The sequence below is a fragment of the Acanthopagrus latus genome, chromosome 24, assembly GCF_904848185.1.
Source record: "Acanthopagrus latus isolate v.2019 chromosome 24, fAcaLat1.1, whole genome shotgun sequence".
Taxonomy (NCBI): domain Eukaryota; kingdom Metazoa; phylum Chordata; class Actinopteri; order Spariformes; family Sparidae; genus Acanthopagrus; species Acanthopagrus latus.
In genome coordinates, this window is record NC_051062.1 from 7,410,640 (window position 1) to 7,436,415 (window position 25,776).

A 25,776-nucleotide genomic window follows, 5' to 3' on the forward strand; every position below is an offset into this window, starting at 1 on the left:
GCATTTGCAGTCTGAAGAGAAGGGATTCAACGAAGACTTTAAGTGCTAGCTGGCTTGACAGCATAACTGCCATTCTTATCTTGTAGTCAGACCATGCTATTAACGCGCCAGTATTAGTATTGTAATGATTTTTACAGTTCATTCTTGCACGGATGTCCGGTGACCCCTCGTGTGCAGTTCCCTCTTTCCCCCGCCTCTTTGCAAGGGTCTGCATGACACAAAAGCGACTGTGCCTACGGGTCCCAGCATGCACCTGTCTGCCGACTGGTGGGGCCAGGCTTAAGGGGAGGTCAGATCTGCATATGGTGCCAGGCAACAACAACAAAAAAAAAAAATAGAAGAAAAAAATGGGTCTGCCCTTTCCTTCTTGTGTTTTGTGTGTTTTTGAAGGTATGAGGCCTTAAGTAGGAACCAGCACTGTTATGATTTGTGTTCCTGTTGGAGCCATGTTTGTATATATTGGTTGCACTCAGTGGGATTTGGAGTTTTGTTTGAGGATCACTGCTCGGTTGAAGACATTTCACCATGGCCTTGGGCTTTTTAAGAGAGGAATATTGTTTCCGTTTTCAGCCACCATCTTTATCTCAGGCCCGCGGGATGTTCAGGTTCAGTCTGTTAGAGAGGGAAAAACCATTGACACAGTAGTTTAGTTGTGTATCACATTCAGGTTTATTTAATGTGTTTCAGGGTTATTTCAAGGACACCAACTGGCCAGCAGGTGGGAGTGTCCCTGTAGGAACGCATATTAAAGTTCATCTTATACACTCATTTATTACATCATGTTTAGATACAGGGAGTGTAGGGCTGTGTGACCCTTCAACCTTCCAACCGGACCCTCCCACTCAGCTACTGCACTTTTATTTTATTTTTTTAATGTAACCTCGTTTTACTGACACAACTATTTGACGTATATAGATTCTAACATATTGATGAGAAAATTAGCATTATGTGTGCCTGTTGTATCAATGTCGGCTAACATTTCGAACTAAGGTTTTAATATAAATAGCAGTATTTTTTAATTTTTTTTTTTTTGCTTTTGTTTTTTGCTTAGAGGCCCACAGAAGGGAAATCCAAAAGACACCAAAAGTTTTATTTTGAAGAAATGGAAATACTCTTGCTCACACGTGTGTCTGTGTGTATGTGATGCATTATAACGTATTTAACAAAGGAGGACGCTTCAGTTTAATGTTTTGTCTGTAGGATTGGGAGAAGAGGAAAGAAGAGAAGGCACATTCAGACTGTTCGTATCTTTTCATTTGATGTCGTTGTCATTTCAGTTTTACAAATAATGCGGGCGGTTCAGGTTTTTGTGTCTTTCTTTGGCTTAAAACCTAAAATGTCCCATGATTTCTGCTCCCCTTCCCTCCAAGATCATGATCCGATGTAAACTACTCATGGCTATTATTCGGTTGCCTCTTTTTTTAAAATAAAGCAATGGAAACAAAGACAGTGACTCACCGACTGGTTTACTCTTACTCACATTATGCGTAGGAAATTGGTTCATAAGGTCACACGGAGAAAAATATCCCAACTGATTTTTTTATTTCATTATTGGTAACCGAATGTTTTTGTCTTCATCTGGGAAAATACACTCATGTCTGCTTTCAGCTGGACACACTCCGGAGCTCTTTTGCCATGCACATGTATTGTGTTTGTGTGTTCAACGTACCTGTGCACAGTCAGAACGGAGGGACTTGGGAGATCTCCTTGTTCTGGCCTTGACAAAACTAGGCACCCTTTGACATATTTCAGTCAAAGTGGTGAACCACAGAGCCAAACACCAGTACAACCGAATACAATATTGATTATACATTTCTTCAATTAAGTGCATTTAAGGAAAAAAAAAAACATCAGGTGCAGCCACACTTCATAAATCTTTTCAGTCGGTGTGTCCGGACAGCTTTCAATAAACATAGACACGTCAAAGCTGCTGGGTTTAACTCTGTGAAGTCAGTTGGTCTGAAGACATGAATGGAGCATTATCCACCGATCGGCGCCCTCCAGCCTGCCCCCTCATATGGGACAGATCTTAATGCTGTCAGAGCTAGAGCTGAACTGGCCGAGGGCGAAGTCCAGACCCACCCCGACGCCGCAGCCCACTCCGAAGGCAGCGTAAAGCGGCTGGGTGAAATTGGCCCGGAAGGTGTGAAGGTGTGTCATGCTCTCTGCCACGCTGTAGAACGTCAGCGTCCCCGCCGACAGGTCCAGGTAGATGCCCAGCCGAGGGGAGTAGGTCACTGGTATGTCCCTCTTCTCGTTGTCGTGCATGGCAGCGCAGCAGGTGTCCGACAGCTCCAGGGTCCAGGACTGGGCGTTGTAACCAAGCCCCGACCTGGCGTCCAAGCCCTTCCTGCTCAAGGCCCCGTAGGCTACGCCCATGGAGGAGCCCCGGCCCCTCCACTCCACCTCCCAGTAGCAGCGCTGGCCGTACAGCGGGGCCTGGCCGATCACCTGGGTCCAGCCGTCGAAGCGCTGGGGGGTGTCGGGGTAGGGCTGCGCTGCTCCCTGCAGGGTGGCCTTAGTGTTGCTTTCAGAGAGAACTAGCCGCCTGTGGGCTGTGTTGGGGTCGAGGGTCAAATCCACAGCATCTGAAAGTGAACTGAAGTGTTTATTCCCTATAAATGGCAAGTAATCTTTTAAAGGAAATATTCTGTAGCAGACATAAAGACACAAATCATCTGATATCTGAAATGTAATACTGTAGTCAAACATTGAGACTCACACTGAAGGAACTCCTCCCTGCTCCTCGGCTCTGGCGCCTGGATGCTGTCGATGTTGATCTCTCTCACTGAAGAAGTGGACAGAGTCAGTTCGTGCACATGAAGGCGTTGATTTTCTTATTCATTTGCATTTTTAATTCTTGCTTCCTGTCTCAAAATGATGATCCAAAGGGTACGTTAACTCACATGCAGGGAAAGCAGGCGCGTGGTTCATGGCGTTGGGGGTAGGCGTGTCCAAGAAGAGACCGGGGTTAACTGTCCAATGAGAAAACAATGTTAGACGCATCGGTATTAACTTGCCATATAATTTCACATGTATGAAGGGAGCCGTCTTACTTTCTGTGGGTGTTTCCGGCACAGCAGACACCCCCCCTGTTGAGCAGACACAGGTCACACACTTAAGACAGCTTGAAGTGTAATCAACAAACACGACTTCATGTAGAAACAGCAGCTGTATTAATATTATTGTTTATCCCATCTGCCTGAAACCAGCCACAGAAAGTGGTTTTAGACTTTCACTTTCTGAATTAATCTCCTGGCTTCTCGAAACAGTTAAAAAATATGCTGCCACAGCGAATGTCTATTAACTACGTTCCGTTAGCATATTGCATGCCCTGACATATATCAATATGAACTAGGATGGAGCAAAAAGGCCCTCAGCTCCCAATTTCATTCAGCACCTCTCGTATCTTTTTATGACCTCCCTCAGAGAATATTGAGATGACCTTAACAGTATAATAAAAGCAGGTATGAGTATGAGTATGAGAGCTGGAGTCAGGTCTTACATGGGTTTCCTCCTGCAAACGGTGAGTTACTAACTGGGGTGGCCGGGTTGGTGCCACGCCGATGGGAGCGGAAGAGGCTGCTGATGGACGCCATCCGGCTGAAAGCTGACAGAGAGGAGCAAGAGGTGTTATTTACTGCTTGTCAAAGATGCTCTGTACAAGATTTGCCAGTTGGATGTTTGTACCTCCAGTGGATGCTGGAGCTGGAGCTGGAGCTGGAGCTGGAGCTGGAGCTGGAGCTGGAGCTGGAGCTGGAGCTGGAGCGGCTGGGATTGGAGTCGGTATAGGGATTGGTGCTGCAGCAGGGGCCGCCTGGCTCTGACTGGACCTGCTCCAAAGAGACTGAGACTCTCTGCGGCTCGGAGTGGGACTGGGCCTGGAGATGGTCTCCCTCACTGTTCGGAAGACATGTGAGACGTCACATCAAGGTTGAGCTTACAATCACTGTCAATATATTAGTTAGTATATTAGTTACTTATCTAAAAAGAAATGTTTGAAAAGCTCATTCACTCATCCACTTTATATTGATTTGATCTGATTCTACACATTGAGTGCAAGAGAGTAAGCAAGCGAATAATAAATAATAGTCTCCTTCGATCAGAATCATCAAATGAATGATCAAAATCAGAGCAGCACAGACCGAGATATCCTCACTTTAATCCTCGGTAAGACCAAAAAAAACCCCTGTATCCTACATATTATCTTATATTAGACCCTTTCACTGAATGCTTACCATGTTCACCATATTAGCTTAGCATGTAAGCGCACAAATGTTTGCCAACTAGCGCTACAGGCAGAGCTGGGTGCTGATAAGACCTGGAGATACATATGCTGCACAGTGCAGATGATAATTGACACCTGCATGGAAACATTTCTTGCGGTAGGAAGCAGCAGCCACATTCTCATCAGGAAACGTTTTATTTTCTTGTGTGAACTCCTCCCAGACAAAGAAGAAGGAACACACCTGTCTCTCTTTCCTCTCGCCTCTGTCTGTCCCGAGGTCTGGGGGAGTTTCCTCTGTCTGCAACCAGGAAGAAGAATCATTTTTAAATAAAGCACTCAAACACACATTTCTAGTGCTCCATCCATCCATGGTAGGGACTCAAACTGCAGGTGTGAGGTTGATTCAGAGGGTTTTCAACAGCACACAGGCAAAGTCTCACCTCGTGGCGCGTCTCTGCTCCTCACGTCTTGAGTTTTGAGGCCTGCACATGTAGAAAGAAACGTGAATGTCACGTTTAACACGGCCCGAACATTGGATTACTGTCGATATTGTCACATATTGTGAAATAAATGTCGGAGTGCGGTACCAAGTGCTCGTCTGTCCGTACTTCTCCCTCCAATTGAGATACTGGGTGTGGAAGCTGTGAGACATGAAAGAAATCATGTACATGACACCTCAGATAGTGAAGTGAAAATACGTAGTGATGGTAGATAAAACCTAAAAATACTGGACTTACCTTGAGAGCGGCTGTTTGTGTTACGAGTACCCAGACCAGAAAACACTATAGAAAAAAGGGGAATTAGAAATTAGTTTCTTGAAACTTTGTGACATAAAGTTTGGTATTATATATTCAGATTAAAAAAAAAGTGCAAAATCCAGGCTCACATTTAAAAAGCCCTCCTTTATTCCCTGCATTGCGGTTGGCTAGATGAGATAGAAGAAGTCACTGTTAAGCAGGAAGGTTCAACACAACAACAACTTTTGTCACCCTCATGTTAGAAATAACATTTTTTTAAAAAGTCTGGAACTTACCATCTCCCAGCGTGAACATTGTTGTGTCGTTGACTGGAAGAGAGAAGACAGCGCGATGAAAAAAAGATAAGATGTTAAAACGAGGAAGATAAAACGAGACTTGTGACAGACCTTGTTTGGTGATCTTGCTCAGCTCCTGGTTGCACAGGTCCTCCACTTTCTCCCTGAGGTCCAGGATGACGTCTCGTACGGGCTCAAAGGAGGCGTCTGGATTGACCAGCACAGGGGGGAGGTCTCCTGTCTCCGTGGGAGTGCACATGGACTCGCATGTCTGACGAAAAAATATGGCCGTTTCGGAATCAAGAACTTCAACTGCCAAGGGAATACTTCCCACAATGCCTTTTGTTCGTACCCCCCTTCTACCCTCCCTTGTCCATCTTACCTGCAGGTAGTAGATGTGGTCCTGGCAGCCGGCCAGGTCCTTCATCTCTGTGTCCCTCTTCTTCAGCACCTTGATCTCGGCCTCCAGGCTGTCTGCAACCTCCTGAGCCTGCTCCATCTTCTCCAGGCCGGCCTGATCCAGCAAGTCCTCCAGCAGCTCCTGCAGACGCTCCACCGAGCGCTGCAGCTCGGACAGCGCCAGCTCCGTGTCGTCGTGCACCCTGCCCGCAGAACGCTGGACAGAGACGATAAGGTGGTCATGTCTCAGTAAAGGGGTTATGAGAAATGTAGGTTTTATTATGAGAAATTTGGTGCAGCCCAACAAAGACAAAATTCCGCCGACTGACCTTCATCACCTCCATCACCTTCTTCATGTCCTTCAGCTCCTGCTCTCTGTCCTTCAGCCTCTGCTGGTTCTCCGCCTGCATCTCCGACAGCATTTTCTACAGCGAGACATGAGATTAAAACAAGCCCCATCCGTCTCACACAAACACACACGCGCAAAACACAAGCACGAGGAAACAGCACATGAGAGGGTGGAGCGTTATGAATGGACAGGAATGAAGTCAGGAATGTCCTCAGCCTGCCTGCAGCCACAGTCAGATACAAAGAAGTGAGGATGACACCTTAACTGATCACACAAAACAATGGGCAGTTAGAGAGAGACGCCATATGTTATAAATAGAGTGTACTGATGGTAGCCTCATGTCCCTGCTGCTCTGTTTATTAGCCCAAAACTATTACTCTTACTACTCTATTGCTCTTGTTTCCTTCCAAACTTTCTCCTTCTTCCTCTTTTCGCAAAATTGTGTGATCGGAACTGAAAATAATTGTCACTTGCAGCCCCAGAGGAGCAATTAGACTGAGGTGCCCAAACATTTTCCCTCAGAGGGCCCAAAACTGGCCTCTTGGATGCCTCTATGATAGATACAACATGCTCCCCTTCCAGTAGACAAAATGTGGTGATGTGCCCTCTAATCGTGCGCTAATGCTGCACAGTATATGACTGGTGCCCTTTTTTATTCGTCTCGCCCCTGCCCCTCAAGCATCCCGAGTCCGCCACTGCTGTAACCCACCTGTTTCTCCAGCCGCTCAGCCTTGGTGGACACACACTCGTGGCCTTTGTGCGTGCTGCTGGTGCACAGCCAGCAGACGAACATCTTGCACTGGCGACAGTAGAACTCCTGCAGGTACTTGTGCTGGGTGCAGATCTTCTCAGCCAGGTTGCCTGTGGGTGGGATCAGCTCGTGCTGCTTCAGGGCCTTCTTGGTCTGGTGGGGCTTCAGGTGGGCCTCGCAGAATGAGCTCATACACACCAGGCAGCTCTTGACCGCCTCTCGCTGTTCTCCTTTGCACATGTCGCACGGCACCGCTGCGGTGGAGAGCTTACCTTTGGATCTCGATGAGGAGGATGAAGCTCCCCCACGGGCACTCCGCATGGACTCACGCACGTCAGCTTTGCGGGCCCCATTGCGGAGCTGCTCCACGGCCTCGGCCAGCATGGTGTTCCTGGACAGGGAGGGCTTGGGGCAGAAGGTCTGGCGGCATTGGGGGCAGCTGTATATCCCCTTGGGGTCATCCTTGCTCCAGTAGTCCTTGATGCAGCCCATGCAGTAGCTGTGTCCACAGGGGATGGTGACTGGATCATTAGGGAGATCCAGACACACAGGGCAGTTGAACTGCTCCTCTGTCCACAGTTTAGCACTCATTTTGACACTCACTCTGAGAAATCTGGTAAAAAGCAGAACAGTGGAGGAGAAAAGATCCAGAGACGTGAAGAGGTCCGGGCGCCTGGTTTCACAGGAGGAAAATGCTGTCTCACAGGTGAGAGGAGGGAGAGGTGAGCAGGGCGGGGCCAGAGCCACCAGGCAGGTCGAGCGAGGAAAACGGGTGTCGGTGGAAAACTGTTAAAAGCCACGAGAGGAAACGTGTGAATGGACTGTTCATATTAGCATTTCACCAAACTAGTGATGACAGAAGCATTCAGATCATTCAGTTACCAACAGCACAAAGTAAAAATACTCCACTACAAGTAAAAGTCCAGCATTTAAAATCCCACTTAATTACTAATACATAATAAAAGGTTCTATATGGCTGGTTCTGATAACCCAGCAGCAGGTCCTCCTCCACAGACATACATATACACACCTTTACACTTGAATCTCACAATTTACAGCATATATAAGCTGAAGAGCAGTGATTACAGTGAACAGTCATCATATTCCCTGTGCTGGAGGTCTGAAACTAGAATATTCACTTGGCACCAGTTGTCACTAGGTGGCACGTTTGTGCACTTGTTCTTTCAGTAGCTATATTTGGTAGGCCTAAGTATAATTAGTACCGAATGTATTTTTTTCAAAAAGTAGTTTGTAGATTTTACAGTTTACGGAAATACATACTTCAAAGATACCATGCCGCCAAGGAGTGTTTAAATTTTAAAAAACTTTAGCCCAGCTAACTCATAATAACCGGTTATATATAACATTATATATAACATTAACATTTAGTCAGCCTCTCATTACTTAAATACCATCATACTCTTGCCGCCCTTTTTGGTAGAACATCACTCGAAGTTAATGTGCCGAAAGTAAGAAAGCAAGAGAGGTTACGGTCTCCCAAACGATTTTTTTAAAGCGAAGCCGGAAGTTCGCAGCAGAGAATGATCTTGTATCTCCTGGTTAGCTAGTCTACAGTGTGGCATTGCCGACTAGGTTCTGTTTAGCGAACTTTGTCTCATTTATGACTCGTTTATTATTTTATCCAGATGTCTAATAAAGCCGTAAAACGTCCAGGAGTCGGGGTCGGAGTGTTGGTGACAGACTCAGCCCACCCAGGCTGTGTTCTCCTCGGGAGAAGGAGAAGTGAAATGGGCAAAGGGACCTACCAGCTCCCCGGTGGCCACTTGGAGTTTGGGTAGGTAGGTAGGTAGCGAGTTAGAAAAGTCCGTTCACAAATGTTATAATGTAATAAAAACGTATTGGAAAGTTCACATTATGCCGAATTCTCCCAAACAGTTCAGCAAATATTAAGACATGTTCTGAATGTGCATGGTCGCAGGTGCCTGCCAAGTAAGTGTGCAGAAATACCAATTTGCTATATTTTAAATGCAGTTTGGTGGAAGGTAGTGAGGATTTCTTGAGGGTCATTATTAAAGACAGTCAGTTCTCTTTCAGTAAAAGTCCAGGCTGTTGAGAAGTGAATGGGGGAGTATACTTAATATGTTCCTCACTGGTTGGTCCCTATGATCTGTCCTGATACATGAAATGATGAAAGACCTGAATGTGATGAACTCCACTGCATGTGACACTGATTTATGTCACTGAATGAAAGGGAGACGTGGGAGGACTGCGCTCACAGAGAGGTGTTGGAGGAAGCAGGGGTTCATTTGGTGGACGTGGGCTTTGCGTCGGTGGTGAACTCGGTCAGACTGGAGGAGCAGTACCACTACGTCACCATAATCATGCAAGGGAAACTCGACAGGGAGCAGTCAGGGGAGCCGGAGAACCTGGAGCCTGAGAAGAACGAGGGTATGTGAAGTGGATCTCATACTAAATGGGAAAAAAACTTCCCATTCCCCTGAGTAGTGTCTGATGAAAAGAAATGGTAAATAAATAAAATGTGTGATTCTCTATCAGGTTGGATGTGGACGCAGTGGGACCAGTTTCCCCCTGAGGAGCAGCTCTTCTTGCCGCTTGCCGGTCTGAGACAACAAGGCTTCCATCCGTTCAGGAACACAGTAACAAACACTGAAACTGAGCTGTGAAACTGGCTGTTACAGCAGGAAACCTTTCTCGTTCCCCAAAGGATAAATCCAACACACGCTTTAAAACTCTTCTTTCATCTGTTATGGTACATACTGTAATAATTTCCGATGTTATGCATTTTTACTTTCTATTCAGGACACACAGATGGGTTGGGTTGTTCTTACTCTTGGTATTTAAATTAAAAACAAACATAAAAAACTTGGGAATGTTTTAATGCATCAACTACTGGCAGCGATACGACATTTCAGATAATTTAAAGACACTTTATAGCAGTTTAATAATAGTTTGGACCATGGATGCATTATATATCAGCAGATACATTTCCATACTTCATACTGATTTACCAGCAGCAAATTCTGCCCCACGAGTACAAAAACTTGAAAACACTGTAGCTTAAAAACTGGAACCATTTGTGCAGGTTTTTTTCCACCTCACATCAGGTTGGTGCTGGTGACGGCCGCTGCTAACAGCACAGCCAACAGGTTTGCAACAGCGGTGGCCACGGCACCGTTAAAGGCCTTGTCGTGGGCGTAGGTGATGATGTGCAGGGCTCCGCTGTAGGCCTCCTCGCACGTGGGCCGGATCTGGTCCTCAGGAAGCTCGAAGCCAAATGTCCCGTTGTCTCTCAGCTCGAAGGTGAAGGAGAAGGGGATCCCAGAAAAACGAGCCCAGTCTTTAGATGAACCCGAGTGGGAATCTGTAACAAGAGGTTATGGATATTACTTTTGTGTATGTAGTATCTGCTTTATTTTATTACCATAACCCCTTCCATGGTCGGTAATCAGCAATGATTTCCAGACTTACATAATATATCTGGCGCTGTTCCTACTTTGTAGTGTTTCCCGTGGACCTTCTCAATGGCCTCTGCTGCAGCCAGACCAACGTCCATCTGTGGAACCAGACAACTGTGAATCACTTGTTTTTGAGCATCTGCAACAACTACGCATTCCCTTATACTGTAGATTTTCCCTCGTAGTACTTCGAGACACCAGGAAGCAGTTTAACAAGGCAGGAAATGCAGATTTAAACTCAGTTTTCATCACTCTGAGTCCATCGGTATAGAATTTTACCAGTCTGACCAACAAGACCAGGCAGGATGTTACAGCATCCATTTAAGGGTGCTCATAAACTGGTTTTGCTCCAGGTTCACTCATTTTGAGATCCCTAATTGAAAACCTCATCACATCATCCGTGTAACGTCCAGTGTGACTCTGCAGCCTGCCAATCCAAAAACACATGGTGTTGTTTGAGTGGCTCAGGAGTGCTGGCCGGACATAATCCAGTTTTGCATAATTCTCTCTGGATTGTGGCTCCAGTGAGTTATTACCTGCTAACAGCTTCGTTTCCTGCTATCAATGCTTCGCAGCTTCCTCCCGTTGTGTTCTGTCTTGGCAGATGAGGACTGACGGCTTTTAGATGCCAACTGTGTCGAACTGTACCATTATGTGTATGTTTTGTGTTTATCCAACGAGGGATATTAAATCCTTAATCTTGAAATAAATCAATTTGTGCAGTGATTTTTTTTCTTACTGATTTCACTCTTTTACTTTGGGTTTTTTTGGGATCTGCATAGGCAGTTTCTATGGCAATATGCAGAGTATTCTCCTTATTAATGTAGAGGCATGCAGTGATAATCAGGCCATAAGGATTCAGAAGCACTTTGTGCCCTGATATTGCCTAGAATTCAGCGTGTGAATTCTCAGAAACGTGTAAAATATTCATCACTGTGTTTGCAGATGTAAATACCAGCTCATCGTAGTTGGGGTCTGTGAAATTGGCGTGGTCGTACGGAACCAGGAGCATCTGGCCGTAGGAGTGGATGGTGAAGAAACACAGGAACTCGTCGATCCGGCTTCCTACAAAATAAGTGACAGCCGCGGCCTCGGGCTCAGACACGGGTTGGCTCCCCGGGTAGGTTATACCGCAGCAGTTAGCAGATATCCCGCTAGCTGAAAAGATGAGCAAAAGTAATAGATTGATCTTTATCAAATGTAGTTGTGACACCACTTCTTCCCTTAACTGCTTCACTTGTTGAAAGCTTAGAAACTCTGTCCTACATCTCTAATACACCAGTTTAAAGCTGTATCAACCTATATTTGGCCACTTGGGGGAGGCAAAAACAAGCAGTGAACACAGAACAACAGTTCTCTAATCCAACTGATGCAAAGCAATATTATCATTCATTTAGATCCATGTGCCTGGCATACGACTCGAGTAAACACTAAGTACTGCCAACTGTAGCTGGTGTTAGCTAGTTAGCTCAGTTAGCCGTGCAGATAGCAGTTCAGACTGGGAGCTTGGGGACCTGGGGACTGTGTTTACACCACTACATCAAGATCTTTGGACTTCAGTAGATCTCTGCACATAAAACTGCTATTTATTTGTCTATAATTTAAGCTGCTTTGTTTTGGCTAAAATTCTCACATATTGCCCCCTTTGATTGCCAGAACTTTGACTTGACAATAGGGAGGAGCAAGTACACCAGTATCTGTATCTGTTCAGCCGACTAAATGATCTGTATTTGTATCTGTACTCTGAACTCTGTCTCAAATCCTGTTGAAGAGCATCATGGGGCATTAAATTAAGTCCAGTAAAATTGTAGCTGTGTCGAAATTCAATCTTAAAAGCTCTAATTGACTTTTTTTCATCATTATCAAAGCAACATGGTACATAAAAAAGAAGATGTTGATCCACAATAACACTCACTTCCCCAATTGGCGTCAAAGTTGCGGTTGAGGTCAGTTCCGAGACAGCTGCAGTCTGAAGGTCCTGGTGACCTGTTCTTCCTCCACAGTCGTGTCTAAACGGGTCAAAATGATCAGTCAGTTAATCAACTGGTTCTGATTATTCTCTCAGTCTAGAAATGAATAAACTGGGGGCACTTAATATTTATCTGCACACTGAAATGCTGCATCAGATTGCAGGTGTTGATTTTGTACTCCGGCTGTGAGAGCATCAGAAATCAATTTATTCTCTGATTGAGTTGTTGCTTTAATATGCTTTCATATCATTCTCTCATTTCCTGTTCACCTTCTTGAGGCACAATTGAAGACCCTAGAAGAGTCATTTGATAAATATTCATCAAATATAAGGACTGACCGAGCTATTCATCCAGGTGTAGATGTATCCGTCTATGTTGAGCACAGGGGTGACGTAGAAGTCCATGTTTTTCATCATGTCGGCTATTTTTGGGTCTGTTTTGTATGCTTGCAGGATCTGATTTGAGAGAGCAGGTGAAAACATCAGGGTTAGATTGATAAAGTGTATTGGAAGGATGATAAATCATCATCCTCTTGTTTTTCCCTCAGTTCAGCTTAAGAAAACCAGTTTGGACACTCAAAAAAATAATTTCCTCTTTGTTAATTAATGATAAATGTCTCTTACCTGACTGACAAAATACTGACAGAAGGCTGGGGCGATCCATTCCCTGGCATGTATACCACAGTCCATCCAGATAGCTTTCTTTTTCTCTCCAGTGTTCACTCCAATCTGGAAGACAAATTAGGTGCTTAAAACATTAGTACACTCCAGTATCCCTCTGGTATTTGTCAATTTCTGTTGTTTTGGTTTACAGCTGTTGCCATTTTAGTTTTTGGAGCCAGAAGGGACCACGTCTGGACAAGAGAGTGGAGCTTGGGACGATATCCTGATTGAATCTGACTGAGAATCTGAGGATTCACCATCGAAGCAATTAACAAGGTAGCCACACCCTGAAGCATGCCCTGCTTTATCATCTTTTTTAATCTAAATGAGATCATAATAAAAAATGTGAGCGTCAGGATGTATTGAAGAGGACATTAAACTACCAACTTAGACCATAAACACTTTAGGAAACTGTTTAATCAGGTAATAAATCAAGTGAGAAGAAGGGTCAGTGTCTCATAAGCTCACATTTAATCAGGCATCTTTTATTAAAAACTAGTGGAGTCGCCCCCTGCTGGCTATCAGAAAGAAAGCACATTTTACAGCGTCGATGTTTTTACCTTGAGCAAGCTAATAACCCTCTTCTCATAGGTCTGTCCGTATTGCACTAAGGTCACAACATCAGGGTTTTCCTTGACAGTCTGCTCCATCCAGTCGCTGATCTGTAGTGAGGAGCACAGTTACACATCTGAGTATCTGTATAACTGTGTAGTGATCTCAGTAAGGTGGGAGAGCAGTGGTCCGGCCTTCTTACCTCGTTCATGGGATGGTATCTGTAGTAGTCATACGCTCTGTTGAATACACACCGAAATACAATTAATGACATCATTGACATAACAAGGTGCTTTGACTTTATGCAATAAGCCCTTAAGTTCAAACTAAATACATAATCAGTTAAGTAATCTTTATGTAAATTTGCTTCTGCTTACACAGAGGCTGAACAAATGGATCTGAATCAAAGTGATCTGTAAATCCAGTTGGTTTGGTCACATTTCAATGGATTAATGGAATCAAGTGTAAATTAAAATTCCATAACTGATGATCTATTAAGTTGTAACTTCATAATTTGTTCATGGTTAACAATAGGAATCCAAGAATTAAATCATCATGACTCTTGCATTAGTCATTTATATAAGTATTCTTATTATACAACTTTTTACAACTTATTTCACATATGCACTACAAATCAGGAAATAAGCCTGTTGTATCAATCTTTCAACAAACTCTTGATTAAAGAAAGTAAAAAACATTCAAATGATTTGGATACAAAGTAACTGATACTACGTTATGCAGCTGGATTGTTGAACAAAGCCATCATTATGTGATTTAATGAATAAAACTCACCTCTCTACTGTGGCTGCTCCCATCGCTGAAAGCAGCACTGCAAGGCTCAGTACTACAGAGTTGAGCATTGTCACTTTGTGAGAGTAAACTCCTTGTTTCCAAGTGTGAACTGTTTGTGAACCAACATCGGGATGTACAAGCTTGTATAGAAGTCATCCGTCAGATAAAGATACACCTTTGAGTTTGACCTTTGATGCACACGTGATCATTATGTTGGTTAACGTTTAATCTGACTTAATCTCTTTGTTTGCCCAAAAAAACCTCACATGAGACTATATTGTAATTCATGATTGTTCTGTTCCGAACTGTACGAGGAATCATTCGGAGTGACACAGAGATTGAAAAGTGGCTGAAGGCATGTCAGTTGCTGCTTAGCAGCATATACTGATCCCTGGACTGTTATACTGATCCTTGGAGTGGTATGCCGCTGTTACGCCGCTGACACATGACTGTATGTGCCATTTGAGATTGTCATGCTGATGTCAGAAGGCTTATACCTCTGGAACAGTAGTGGTATGCTAGTACCTGAAGACTTGTACCGCTGGATCAGTTGGTATATCGATGCTCAAAGGTTTAAACACTGGATCAGTGTGTCGATGCAGGACACCATATGGTGCTGAAGCAGAAGAAGTGTGTCGATATTAGGCGTGCAGTGTTGGCTGGATCAAGACAAGTCATCTATTTCTTCATTAGTGACTTATTCCAGCAATTGTTCCAGGGTGCAATTGAAGGCACGTGAAGTAGTTACACACAGACACTAACAAGTCAGCATGTTAGTTAGACAGACACAAAACAAGTCGGATAGGGTACAATCGACTAAATAGACTAAAATAAGAAATTTTACAGTATTTACATGAGGTGCAAAGTAAGCATTGAGGTAGGTTGGGTTGTGCATTAAGAGCCAGATGCAAGTTAGTGTAAATGTGCAAATCTGAAAAATGCAGTAGAGAGGGAGGGGATGTGGGAAATGCAGTGGCAATTCATTGGATGATTTTCTTTTATGCCTAAACAAATGAATAAACTAAACTTGTTTTCATGACTGAATAAACTCCAAAAATACATAGTGTCCCCTTTAATACAAGAAAAGTCAAACATTTTTTTAAAAAGTTTAATCTTTTTTGGGTAAGTTATTAATGCAATTTATAATGAAATAAAAAAAACAACTAATGCATCAACTACTGGCAGCGATACAACATTTCAGATCATTTAAAGACACTTTATAGCAGTTTAATAATAGTTTGGACCATGGATGCATTATATATCAGCAGATACATTTCCATACTTCATACTGATTTACCAGCAGCAAATTCTGCCCCACGAGTACAAAAACTTGAAAACACTGTAGCTTAAGAACTGGAACCATTTGTGCAGGTTTTTTTCACATCAGGTTGGTGCCGGTGATGCCTGCTGCTAACAGCACAGCCCACAGGTTTGCAACAGCGGTGGCCACAGCACCATTAAAGGCCTTGTCGTGGGCGTAGGTGATGATGTGCAGGGCTCCGCTGTAGGCCTCCTCGCACGTGGGCCGGATCTGGTCCTCGGGAAGCTCGAAGCCAAATGTCCCGTTGTCTCTCAGCTCGAAGGTGAAGGAGAAGGGGATCCCAGAAAAGCGAGCCCAGTCTCTAGATGAACCTGAGTTGGGATCTGTAGAAAGATGGTTACGGTTATCACCTTTTCATATGTAATATCCACTTTATTTTATTACTTTAACCCCTTCCATTGTCTGTAATCAGCAGTGATTTGCGGACTTACATAATATATTTGGCGAAGTTCCTACTTTGTAGTGTTTCCCGTGAACCTTCTTAATGGCCTCTGCTGCAGCCAGACCAACGTCCATCTGTGGAACCAGACATTTAAAACCATTAATCATCCAAATATATGTAATGATAAATATATATGGTGTATCTGTACTGCATTTTTTTGTTACTTAGCTGCCAACTTGCACATGGACATCAATACTGGAGAATTATTTTTGTGCTTCTGAAATAGCCATACTTTGGTTTATATGGACCGTTTACTGTATGTGTATATGGACTTTAATTCCTACCCTGGTGCTAAACCCATAAATTTATAATCACTTAATGTAAACGATTTCTGTCAGTGATTTTTTGGCCAATTAGTTTCAAGAAATTGTAGTGCAATATACCCATGCCATAAGGATTCATAGACACTTTTTATCCTAATATTTGCCTAGAATTCAGCGTGTGAATTCTCAGAAACATGTAAAATATTCATCACTGTGTTTGCAGATGTAAATACCAGCTCGTCATAGTTGGGGGCGGTGAAGTTGGGGTGTCCGTAGGGAACCAGGAGCAGCTGGCCGTAGGAGTGGATAGTGAGGAAACACAGGAACTCGTCGATCCGGCTTCCTACAAAATAAGTGACAGCCGCGGCCTCGGGCTCAGACACGGGTTGGCTCCCCGGGAAGATCTGACTGCAGCAGTTAAACGATACCCCGATAGCTGAAAAGATGAGCAAAAGTAATAGATTGATCTTTATCAAATGTAGTTGTGACACCACTTCTTCACTTAACTGTTTACTAAAAGACTCAGCTTCATATGCTGAAAGCTCAGAAACTGTCCTACATCTCTAATAAAAATGTACATAGGTTTAAAGCTGTATTAACCTATTTTTGGCCACTTGGGGGCGGCAAAAACAAGCAGTGAACACATTTTGTTAGCAAACAGTTTCCTAATCCAACAGATGCAGAGCAATATTATCATTCATTTAGATTCTTGTGACAAGCTGGATTTTATAAGTCCAATATTCACTCACTTTTGATGTTTTTGATCACAAACTTGAAAAAAGAAGCTTCTGTGAACTTACCTGGGAATTTTCCTTAATCATGAGTATAAATATTTAAACACTTTGGCGATTGTTGCACTGGATACCTAAGAACTTGTACAGCTCTACTTCATTGTCATACAAGTTGTTCATGTTTGGTTGCCAGGGTCTCAAATCCTGTTTAAGGGCATCATAAAACTCCGGCTGTGTCCAAATTCAACTGTAAAAGCTCTAATTGGATATCTTTTATGATTATCAAAGCAACATGGTACATAAATAGGAAGATGTTGATCCACAATAACACTCACTTCCCCAATTGGCGTCAAAGTTGCGGTTGAGGTCAGTTCCGAGACAGCTGCAGTCTGAAGGTCCTGGTGACCTGTTCTTCCTCCACAGTCGTGTCTAAACGGGTCAAAATGATCAGTCAGTTAATCAACTGGTTCTGATTATTCTCTCAGTCTGGTAATGAATAAACTGGGGGCACTTAACATTTATCTGCACACTGAAATGCTGCCTCAGATTGCAGTTATGATTATTTTTCCATTCATCTAATTTTTCCAAATGAGATGATTTTGTACTCGGGCCATGAGAGCATCAGAAATCAATTTATTCTCTGATTGAGTTGTAAGATCATTTTAACATAACTGCCGTTGCTTTAATAGACTCAGATCATTCTCTCATTTCCTTCTTGAGGCACAATTGAGGGCCCTATAAGAGTAATTGGATAAATATTCATCAAATATAAGCACTGACCGAGCTATTCAACCAGGAGTAGATGTACCCGTCTATGTTGAGCACAGGGGTGACGTAGAAGTCCATGTTTTTCATCATGTCGGCCATTTTTGGGTCTGTTTTGTATGCTTGCAGGATCTGATTTGAGAGAGCAGGTGAAAACATCAGGGTTAGATTGATAAAGTGTATTGGAAGGATGATAAATCATCATCCTCTTGTTTTTCCCTCAGAAAACCAGTTTGGACACTCAAAAAAATAATTTCCTCTTTGTTAATTAATGATAAATGTCTCTTACCTGACTGACAAAATACTGACAGAAGGCTGGGGCGATCCATTCCCTGGCATGTATACCACAGTCCATCCAGATAGCTTTCTTTTTCTCTCCAGTGTTCACTCCAATCTGGAAGACAAATTAGGTGCTTAAAACATTAGTACGCTCCAGTATCCCTCTGGTATTTGTCAATTTCTGTTGTTTTGGTTTACAGCTGTTGCCATCTTAGTTTTTGGAGCCAGAAGGGACCACGTCTGGACAAGAGAGTGGAGCTTGGGACGATATCCTGATTGAATCTGACTGAGAACCTGAGGACGCGCCATGGGAGCAACTTGTCAAGTACAAGGTAGCCACAGCCTGAAGCATGCCCTGCTTTATCATCTATTTTAATCTAAATAGGACCATAAAAATTGAAAATCACGGTTTATTAAAGAGGACTTTAAACCAGCAATTGAAAGCATCAACTTAATAGGGGACTGTTTAATCAGGTAATAAATCAGGTGAGAGGAAGGGTCATTGTCTGGTAAGCTTACATTCAATCAGACTTCTTTCCTTAAAAAACCAGTGGAGTCGCCCCCTGCTGGCTATCAGAAAGAAAGCAGCATTTGCTTTGCTTTTCAGATCTGGACTTTTTGTCCACATTTAACAAAGTCGATGTTTTTACCTTGAGCAAGCTAATAACCCTCTTCTCATAGGTCTGTCCGTATTGCACTAAGGTCACAACATCAGGGTTTTCCTTGACAGTCTGCTCCATCCAGTCGCTGATCTGTTGTGAGGAGCACAGTTACACATCTGAGTATCTGTATAACTGTGTAGTGATCTCAGTAAGGTGGGAGAGCAGTGGTCCGGCCTTCTTACCTCGTTCATGGGATGGTATCTGTAGTAGTCATATGCTCTGTTGAATACACACCGAAATACAATTAATGACATCATTGACATAACAAGGTGCTTTGACTTTATGTTATAAGCCCTTAAGTTCAAACTAAATACATAATCAATTAGGTAATCTTTATTCAGAGTTGCTTCATACAGACGTACTGTTCTGCTTATACAGTGGCTGAGCAAATGGGTCTGAATTAAAGTGATCTGTAAATCCAGCTGATTTAGTCACATTTCAGGGGATGAATGAAATAAAGTGGAAATTAAAAATCCCTAACTGATGATCTATTAAGTTGTAACTTCATCATTTGTCGATGGTTAACAACAGGAATCCAAGAATGCATTAGTCATTTATTAAGTACTCTTATAATACAACTTTTTACAGCTTATTTCACGTATGCAGTACAAATTGGGAAATAAGCCTGTTGACTATCTTGCTGTGATTTTGATGAGAAGTATCACTCTCACAGTTTTGCACTGGGTGATGGTTAGCTTATTGTAGTGAGACTGGGAGCAGGAAAACAGCATGCATCGCTTTGTCCAAGGGTAAAAAAAATACTGCCAGCACCTCTTAAGCTCACAGTGAACACAGTGTTCTTCAACTTGTTTGTGAAAATTAACCTTCGATTTTATCACATGATAATTTCTGCCAGTAAGATCAACAGGAGGAGAGCGAGAGAAACTCTCAGGCTGGTCGAGAGAAGAGTTTTACTGTTGAGCCTGTGTTTCAGCTACGTTAACATGCTGTTGAGTCTCGCTTACACATATTTTGTGTACAGATTTTGTATCAATCTTTTAACAAACTCTTGATAAAAAAAGTTTAAAAAAATACATTATTTGGTTACAAAGTAACTGCTACTACATTATGCTACTGAATGGTTAAACAAAGCCATCATTATGTGATTTAATGAAGAAAACTCACCTCTCCACTGTGGCTGCTCCCATCGCTGAAAGCAGCACTGCAAGGCTCAGTACTACAGAGTTGAGCATCGTCACTTTGTGAGAGTAAACTCCTTGTTTGCAAGTGTGAAGTGTTAGTGAGCCGACCTTGGGGTGGTGCAAGCTTTTATAGAAGGGATCCGCCAGATAAAGATATACCTTTGACTCAGACACAGCACAGGCTGCGCACACATGATCGTCATGTTGGTTAATGTTTAATCCGACATAATTACTTTACATGCTTTAGAATTAACGCATTTATTATTATATTGGCCCATTACTTAGTAGTTCTGCTCATCATAAATACCAAATAAATTCACATGAAACCATTATGTAATTCGTGACTGTTTTGATCGGAAGTGTGTGAGCAGCCATTACAGCAGTGTTTTCCTCATTTTGGTCTGGAAATCTTTAATTAAGAGACTGCCGCCTGTGGAACGGCAGCTCCTACCAGCCGCTTTAGAGGAGATGTAAATGGTCAGCGGTTGTATAAATAATTAGTCCTTGAGCATACAGTCATAAATGCGCACAGTAAAAAAATAAGCGTTCGGGTCCAGCAGTATGTCAGAGATTAGCTGCACACACATGGACACAAATACATTTGGCCAAACCCATTGTCCTCTCAAGGTTTACACCTGGGTGGAATAATAAGAGGGAGAAGATTAGATAAGTTAGGCGACATTAAGTCAACGACGGGAAAGGAAGAAATGATGAGATTAATGAAAGAGAGCAAAGGGCTAAACACTACTGGGCCATAAACGCACTTCACGTGTTTAGTTAAATAAAGCAACATGAGTTTGGGTGGCTGGTTCCATGTCAGTAAAAGTCACCTCATGGTGGTCTTCAAATTCTGCTTTTTGGTGCCAAATTCACCACTTCAGCACTGCAGCACACCAAGATAGCCTCTGATGCAGTCCTCATATTCTTTTTTAGTGCACTTTTTTTTTTTTTTGTTGCTGTGAAAGGCTATCCAGTTCTCCCGCTGATTGTAAACAAGCTTTTGTGGCTGCTGTGAGAGTCTTGAAACACATTACCTCTTGCGTGCCCTGGAGATTTTATCCAGGAAAGACAAAGCATACATTTTAATCACTTAATGTAATAGTGCTCAGTGGTTGTTTCCTCAAGTTTACACAAACAGAGGTGAGAAAATTCATAAGATCTATACAAAGTGAGCATTTTAAATGATGCAGAGGAAGAATGACTTTAATTGTGTTTACTGAATACGCTGTGTCACCGTCATCTGAATATACAGCAAGCAATCTGTTTGTTTGTCTGTCTGTAATTCACATATCTCAAAAAACATTCATCATACCTGCTTCATACTTAGCAATTTTGTCGCTAAAGACCAAATGTGCCAGATCACGGCACTTTCAATATTAATTATTTTTTTTAAAAAGTAAACAGCAAACCCTGCTCGGTGCAGCAGATGGGGTGGGGCTTCAGTTCTCTAGCCTCATGGCTGTGCAGACTGACGGGCTTACACGTGATCCTTCTCATGAGATCTCACGGGGGTTGTCTATTCTGTTCACCACGATATGGAGGTGAGATTTCAAGGTTCTGTCAACAGTAGCATGCTCGCCAGTGTTAGCCTCAAGGCTACAATATTTGCCGTTGCTGCTGTTGGGGTCCAGCTTGAAAAGTACAGGTGTAATAATCCTGATTTATTTATTTATTTGATATTATCTGCCAGGGGGGTTTAGGGTCCGAAATAGAATATTTGTCTATTTATGTCTTTATTAGTGTATTATCACCTGTAAATAATAGCTGCTTTTGTTATGTTATAATGGGCCTTTTATATTTCTACAGTAGCCCACAATGAATAAACCAAACACTGGCTCCAGAGAAGGCCTTTCCTATTGTTCCTTCCCTTTTTGTACATTTTTAGTGGCCACCGTAAGGAATGGCAAGACAAGGAGTATTAAGTTGGTTGTAATTTGGAACCACGCCGCTAAATGCAGAAAACGTACAAACTCCTGCACACTGGACGTTGAAGACTGGATCTATAAACCCCTCACATTGCCAAATTATCTAACAGCACGTTGTGACGGGGCACCAGTATAAAAACTATGATCTACAGTTTGATTTTACATTAAATCTGTATCAGTAAATCAGTGAATAATCATTGTAATGTATTTTTACTAATTGTAGACACCAAGACAATTTTAAATGACTTTTCTCTCTGTGTATTCATCACTGAATTGCAGTAGTATCCGCTGTACTTTTATGGTAACAAGTGCCACAGGGAGCTCATTCTGGGGCCTAACCATGAGATGCATAGTTTTCCTATAAAAATGTGAACCTTGTTAACATTTTGCCAATTAAATAGTATTTCTAACTGAAAAGATGTTGCTTGTAACATATGAGATGATGTTTTATATGGCCAGCAGATGTCAGTACAGTGCTGAGTTTAGCTGAAAAATGTAGCAAAGCTCATCAGAGGCGAACACTGGCAGATGCAGGGTGCTCACCAACACCTGTACACCCAGTTAAAACAGCATACAATGGCTGTTTTGTTCTAAAATAAACCTGACGTCAAGTAGTGGACAGTCTCTAGTAAAAGCAGGCTGTATGTGGGTGTTATGATGTTGTCCACTGATATTTTGTGTAACCCGCTATTCATGGCAAGCTCTCACCAGCGTCCACACTGCTTTAAAACCCTAGTTTTATCCCGCTGAGATTAATTAGTGATGGAGTGCAGGCTTCTCTTTCTTCAGAGCTCTCTGCCTGCCACGGAGTTTTGCTAGCTTGCATGTTAACTACGGCTCAGCAGCCCAAGTATTTGTTCCCGCTCCTTTGCTGACATTTGCATCATGTCTATTCATGAGCGGCTCGTAAGACATAGAGACAGGACCTGTCTCCGCCTCGGCCCTGCGTGCAAAAACACAGGGTGTGTGTGTGTGTGTGTGTGTGTGAGTGTGTGTGTGTGTGTGTGTGTGTGTGTGTGTGTGTGTGTGTGTGTGTGTGTGTGTGTGTGTGTCAGACAGAGAATCAAAGCAAACATCACTGGCAGTTTCCTCATACTGATGGATGAGAGCGCTAATGCTTTGGGATGAGATAGGCAGGCCGTTATCTGGCACTCAGACACAAGCTGCCAGCATCTCAAAATCTGTCTGTAACCTTGATGATAGCACCTTAAAGTTTGCTTTTCGGGGACGAGCCCCGCTGAGATAACAGAATATTCGTGGTGATTACAGCTGATTTTAGTTATCTGTTCCTTTTTTTTTTGTACCTACCCCGACATGCTCTCCTCTATAGATTGTGATCGACTGTACTGTGTATAACCACACATTCAGCCACTGGACAGTTTGCATCTAATTTTATGACCACGCTAGCAGTTGATTTCAGCATTAGATTCTGTTTTATGAGAAGCAGTTGAACTTAAGAGAGTGCATGTGCTGAGGAAAAAGCTGTGTCAACATCTGGACAGACTGCAGAGCTGAGGGTTACGGGCAAGTTTTTTTGGGGGGGCACACACATTCCTCAGGGGCCTTGGGTTCTCATGGGTCAATGGGTTTTAACTTAAATGTCTGCTGGTGCTGCACTGACACGTGAGCGAGTGCTTGTTGCAAATAACATCACGGGATGAGGAGAATAGCCTTGGGTGGCAGAGAAAGCTGATACTGGCAGTTAGCAAACATTTTCATGTCGAAGAGCTCCAAGTACACACACCTAAGGCCATGCACTCCAAAGGTAGTTTCACCTCATTGTTTTGTGGTTGACTACATCTCTGTCTGCACTTGGGGAGATAAAATCATCATCATGAGTAAATGAAGTGAATAGATTAGTTATTACAGTGCATATATTAACTTCAATAATATTAAATAATGCAAGACAAATTTGATTAAATCCTTGTAGGGGAGCCTCTGAAACACTTTAATGACCCAATAACTTTGCAAAAACTAAAAGCTGGAGCTTTTTTTTTTTTTTTTTGCTAACAACAGCTAGCTAACGTTAGGTCAGCCATTTTTACCTCTATCCCCACAAACGACCAAGACTGTTCATCGCTGCCGAAACACAGACACCACGTGATACCAACGTCCTTGTACTATTGGCTCACGAAGCTTGTTAGAAGCTGGAACGAACTGTCAGAACACAGGGATAAATAATACATTACTGATTCACAATCATAGTGAAATAGTTACTTTTGTTCTGCACCTTCCTACAAGCTCTGCAGATGTATTATTTCTAAACGAATAATGATTATTCTGCATACAAATGTTACAAATATGCCCTTTAACATCACATTAGTCAGATTAATGGTCCGAGGATTGAGCCCTGTGGAACGCCACATGGGACCACCACTGAACTACAAGGTTATCACTGCCGGTGGTGTCAAACTGATATCATAGCATTATTATATTGACTTAATTAGATTCCTTTTGAAGGTCAAGGCGGTTCTATTTTATGTGACTGATTGTACTGAGAGTAAGACTAATCGGTTGATTTATGTCGTGTAGGTAATGGGACATTACAACGCAATTTGCCTTTTAGAAGAATTCATGTTCATGTGTGCTATTATGTCATCATGGTGCCCCGAGGTTTTACACACTCATGCAGTGACACAAAGCAGCAAGAAATTATTTTGTCATGTTAAAGGTCACTTCTCACTCGCGTCTGATTGGTGGATGCTCAGCAGTAAAGCCTGTCCTGCGGCACTGGTGAATTCTAAAAATGACTGATGTTCCCCCTTATGCAAATCTGTAGTGCTTTACTTGTGCTGCCTTTGCACGTTTGAACGTGGCATTTCGGTGCACTTAAAGTAAAAATTTAAAAAATAAAATAAAAATAGCTCTACTTTCGCCGGATGTGTTGACACCCTGGAGTATCAGAAGGCGAACAGTTCCTCATCTCATCAGACATGCTGGTTATGACCTGTGTAAAGACCTCGATACGATGAAAATCAATACGGAGCAGCTGCCAAACTCACAAAATCGGAGGTTTGAGAGGAAGCAGAAGGGAGAGACTTTTGGCTTTCCTTCAATAAACCTTTATCTTAAAAAATGTAGAAGAAACAACAGCATGGAGCCCAACACACCTCCCACACAACAGCAATATAAAAGCAGTATTAACAGTGGCAGCAACACGTGTAAAACCATCAGCAATGCTGACAGCAACAAATCCGAAACACAAATAACGAAGCCCTCCTCCCCCACAGTGCAAACTAACTCCCCCTCCTCGTCCCCTGCTGCCTCCAGACATTTTTGGAGAATCGGTATCATTTCTCAAGCTGTAAAACATGAACAGAACCCAGAGGCATTCGAGAGATCGTTTCCCATAAACAAAGCCATCACGCTGCACATCAGGAGGCCCAGAACCTCTCACCTTGCTCCCGCGGGTCGGCCAGAATACAAAATGGAAAATTCAACAGACGTTCCACGGGCTCGAAAAAAAAAAAAAAAAAAGTCTGAGAAATTCTCCATTTTAAAACAAATGATAGTATAAACAAGACAGTGGCGTTCATATGTGCTTGTGCCCAAAGCTATATTGTAACCGTGACACCATCCTCTGCTTTCATTCTCCAGACAATCTGGGAAAAGGTAGCCACCGCCCTCCTCTTAACCTTGCAGAGCTGTGGCTCTTTGTCCCTCTGATGATACCTCCTGACATCCTGCAAGACCTGGAGGGTTTTCACAAGGGCAGAGAGACTGGCGGCCTCATTTCCTTGAGAGAAAGAGATTTTTCTGTTATCGATTGTACTTTTAACAATTGAAGGAAAGTGTAGCACTGTCAGAGCTGGCAACACGGATCCTGTGATTGAGGGATGGAGACCTTTGAGAACTTGACAACCAAGAGGGCCATCTAGGTAGGTCCGGCCGAAGCTTTATGGGATTCTTGATGAGATTTCTGGTGCTGTCTCAACGAGTAGATAGTGAGTGTCTTTGATATTTTTTCTTTTAGGAATAACACTCAGTCTATCTGGCCCAGTCTCAGATTCTCTCACTCCTGTGCAAAATTGCTGTGTTTTTGCTTGTAGTTTCGCGCACCGAGCGGCTCATTA

The 25,776-nt window shown here is 42.9% G+C and overlaps 5 protein-coding genes across 8 annotated transcripts in view; 2 read left to right on the forward strand and 3 right to left on the reverse strand.

Moving 5' to 3' along the window:
- Window positions 1-382: 382 nt before the first annotated feature.
- On the reverse strand, window positions 383-9,136 carry trim25l (tripartite motif containing 25, like). Of its 3 annotated transcripts, none has more exons than XM_037090860.1 (17): window positions 8,998-9,136; window positions 6,719-7,546; window positions 5,990-6,085; window positions 5,644-5,877; window positions 5,373-5,532; window positions 5,262-5,294; window positions 5,115-5,153; window positions 4,966-5,010; window positions 4,816-4,869; window positions 4,669-4,710; window positions 4,470-4,526; window positions 3,691-3,900; window positions 3,506-3,610; window positions 3,057-3,092; window positions 2,907-2,975; window positions 2,723-2,788; window positions 383-2,588 (listed from the first exon to the last, which is right to left on the reverse strand). In XM_037090860.1, the coding sequence occupies exons 1-17, from the start codon at window positions 9,025-9,027 to the stop codon at window positions 2,014-2,016; spliced, it is 2,679 nt and encodes an 892-aa protein (XP_036946755.1). In that variant the 5' UTR covers window positions 9,028-9,136; the 3' UTR covers window positions 383-2,013. The 3 variants fall into 3 exon arrangements, with proteins under 3 accessions (XP_036946755.1, XP_036946756.1, XP_036946757.1); XM_037090861.1 differs by lacking the exon at window positions 8,998-9,136 and adding an exon at window positions 8,173-8,260; XM_037090862.1 differs by lacking the exon at window positions 8,998-9,136 and adding an exon at window positions 8,042-8,177.
- nudt15 (nudix (nucleoside diphosphate linked moiety X)-type motif 15) lies at window positions 8,375-9,604 on the forward strand. Its single transcript, XM_037090870.1, has 3 exons — window positions 8,375-8,555; window positions 8,973-9,169; window positions 9,278-9,604. Exons 1-3 carry the CDS (start codon window positions 8,407-8,409, stop codon window positions 9,403-9,405), a joined length of 474 nt encoding a protein of 157 aa, XP_036946765.1. The 5' UTR covers window positions 8,375-8,406; the 3' UTR covers window positions 9,406-9,604.
- LOC119015169 (carboxypeptidase O-like) lies at window positions 9,603-14,322 on the reverse strand. The gene is made up of 9 exons (XM_037090867.1): window positions 14,174-14,322; window positions 13,584-13,620; window positions 13,390-13,491; window positions 12,791-12,895; window positions 12,506-12,622; window positions 12,113-12,206; window positions 11,153-11,355; window positions 10,211-10,295; window positions 9,603-10,103 (listed from the first exon to the last, which is right to left on the reverse strand). Exons 1-9 carry the CDS (start codon window positions 14,239-14,241, stop codon window positions 9,838-9,840), a joined length of 1,077 nt encoding a protein of 358 aa, XP_036946762.1. The 5' UTR covers window positions 14,242-14,322; the 3' UTR covers window positions 9,603-9,837.
- Window positions 12,903-25,776, forward strand: part of cckbra (cholecystokinin B receptor a) — a 53,729-nt gene continuing 40,855 nt past the window's right edge. For both annotated transcript variants that reach the window (XM_037090863.1, XM_037090865.1), the window contains exon 1: window positions 12,903-13,105. The gene's annotated coding sequence lies outside the window, so the exon portion shown is untranslated. The remainder of the gene's footprint in view (window positions 13,106-25,776) is intronic.
- LOC119015170 (carboxypeptidase O-like) lies at window positions 15,552-19,886 on the reverse strand. Its single transcript, XM_037090868.1, has 9 exons — window positions 19,762-19,886; window positions 18,819-18,855; window positions 18,625-18,726; window positions 17,985-18,089; window positions 17,711-17,827; window positions 17,266-17,359; window positions 16,433-16,635; window positions 15,926-16,010; window positions 15,552-15,817 (listed from the first exon to the last, which is right to left on the reverse strand). Exons 1-9 carry the CDS (start codon window positions 19,827-19,829, stop codon window positions 15,552-15,554), a joined length of 1,077 nt encoding a protein of 358 aa, XP_036946763.1. The 5' UTR covers window positions 19,830-19,886.

Coding starts and splice junctions, on each gene's coding strand:
- nudt15 (XM_037090870.1), top strand. CDS start 8,407: ATGTCTAATAAAGCCGTAAAACGTCCAGGAGTCGGGGTCGGAGTGTTG. Junction 8,556..8,972: donor GGTGGCCACTTGGAGTTTGG/GTAGGTAGGTAG, acceptor ACTGAATGAAAG/GGAGACGTGGGAGGACTGCG. Junction 9,170..9,277: donor GGAGCCTGAGAAGAACGAGG/GTATGTGAAGTG, acceptor ATTCTCTATCAG/GTTGGATGTGGACGCAGTGG.
- trim25l (XM_037090860.1), bottom strand. CDS start 9,027: ATGAACCCCTGCTTCCTCCAACACCTCTCT. Junction 3,901..4,469: donor GCGAGAGGAAAGAGAGACAG/GTGTGTTCCTTC, acceptor TCTTCCGAACAG/TGAGGGAGACCATCTCCAGG. Junction 2,589..2,722: donor CAGGGAGGAGTTCCTTCAGT/GTGAGTCTCAAT, acceptor GTTCACTTTCAG/ATGCTGTGGATTTGACCCTC.
- LOC119015169 (XM_037090867.1), bottom strand. CDS start 14,241: ATGCTCAACTCTGTAGTACTGAGCCTTGCAGTGCTGCTTTCAGCGATG. Junction 13,621..14,173: donor GGAGCAGCCACAGTAGAGAG/GTGAGTTTTATT, acceptor TGTATTCAACAG/AGCGTATGACTACTACAGAT. Junction 11,356..12,112: donor CTTTGACGCCAATTGGGGAA/GTGAGTGTTATT, acceptor TCATCTTTTCAG/CTAGCGGGATATCTGCTAAC.
- LOC119015170 (XM_037090868.1), bottom strand. CDS start 19,829: ATGCTCAACTCTGTAGTACTGAGCCTTGCAGTGCTGCTTTCAGCGATG. Junction 17,360..17,710: donor ACTCCTGGTTGAATAGCTCG/GTCAGTGCTTAT, acceptor TGACCCGTTTAG/ACACGACTGTGGAGGAAGAA. Junction 16,636..17,265: donor CTTTGACGCCAATTGGGGAA/GTGAGTGTTATT, acceptor TCATCTTTTCAG/CTATCGGGGTATCGTTTAAC.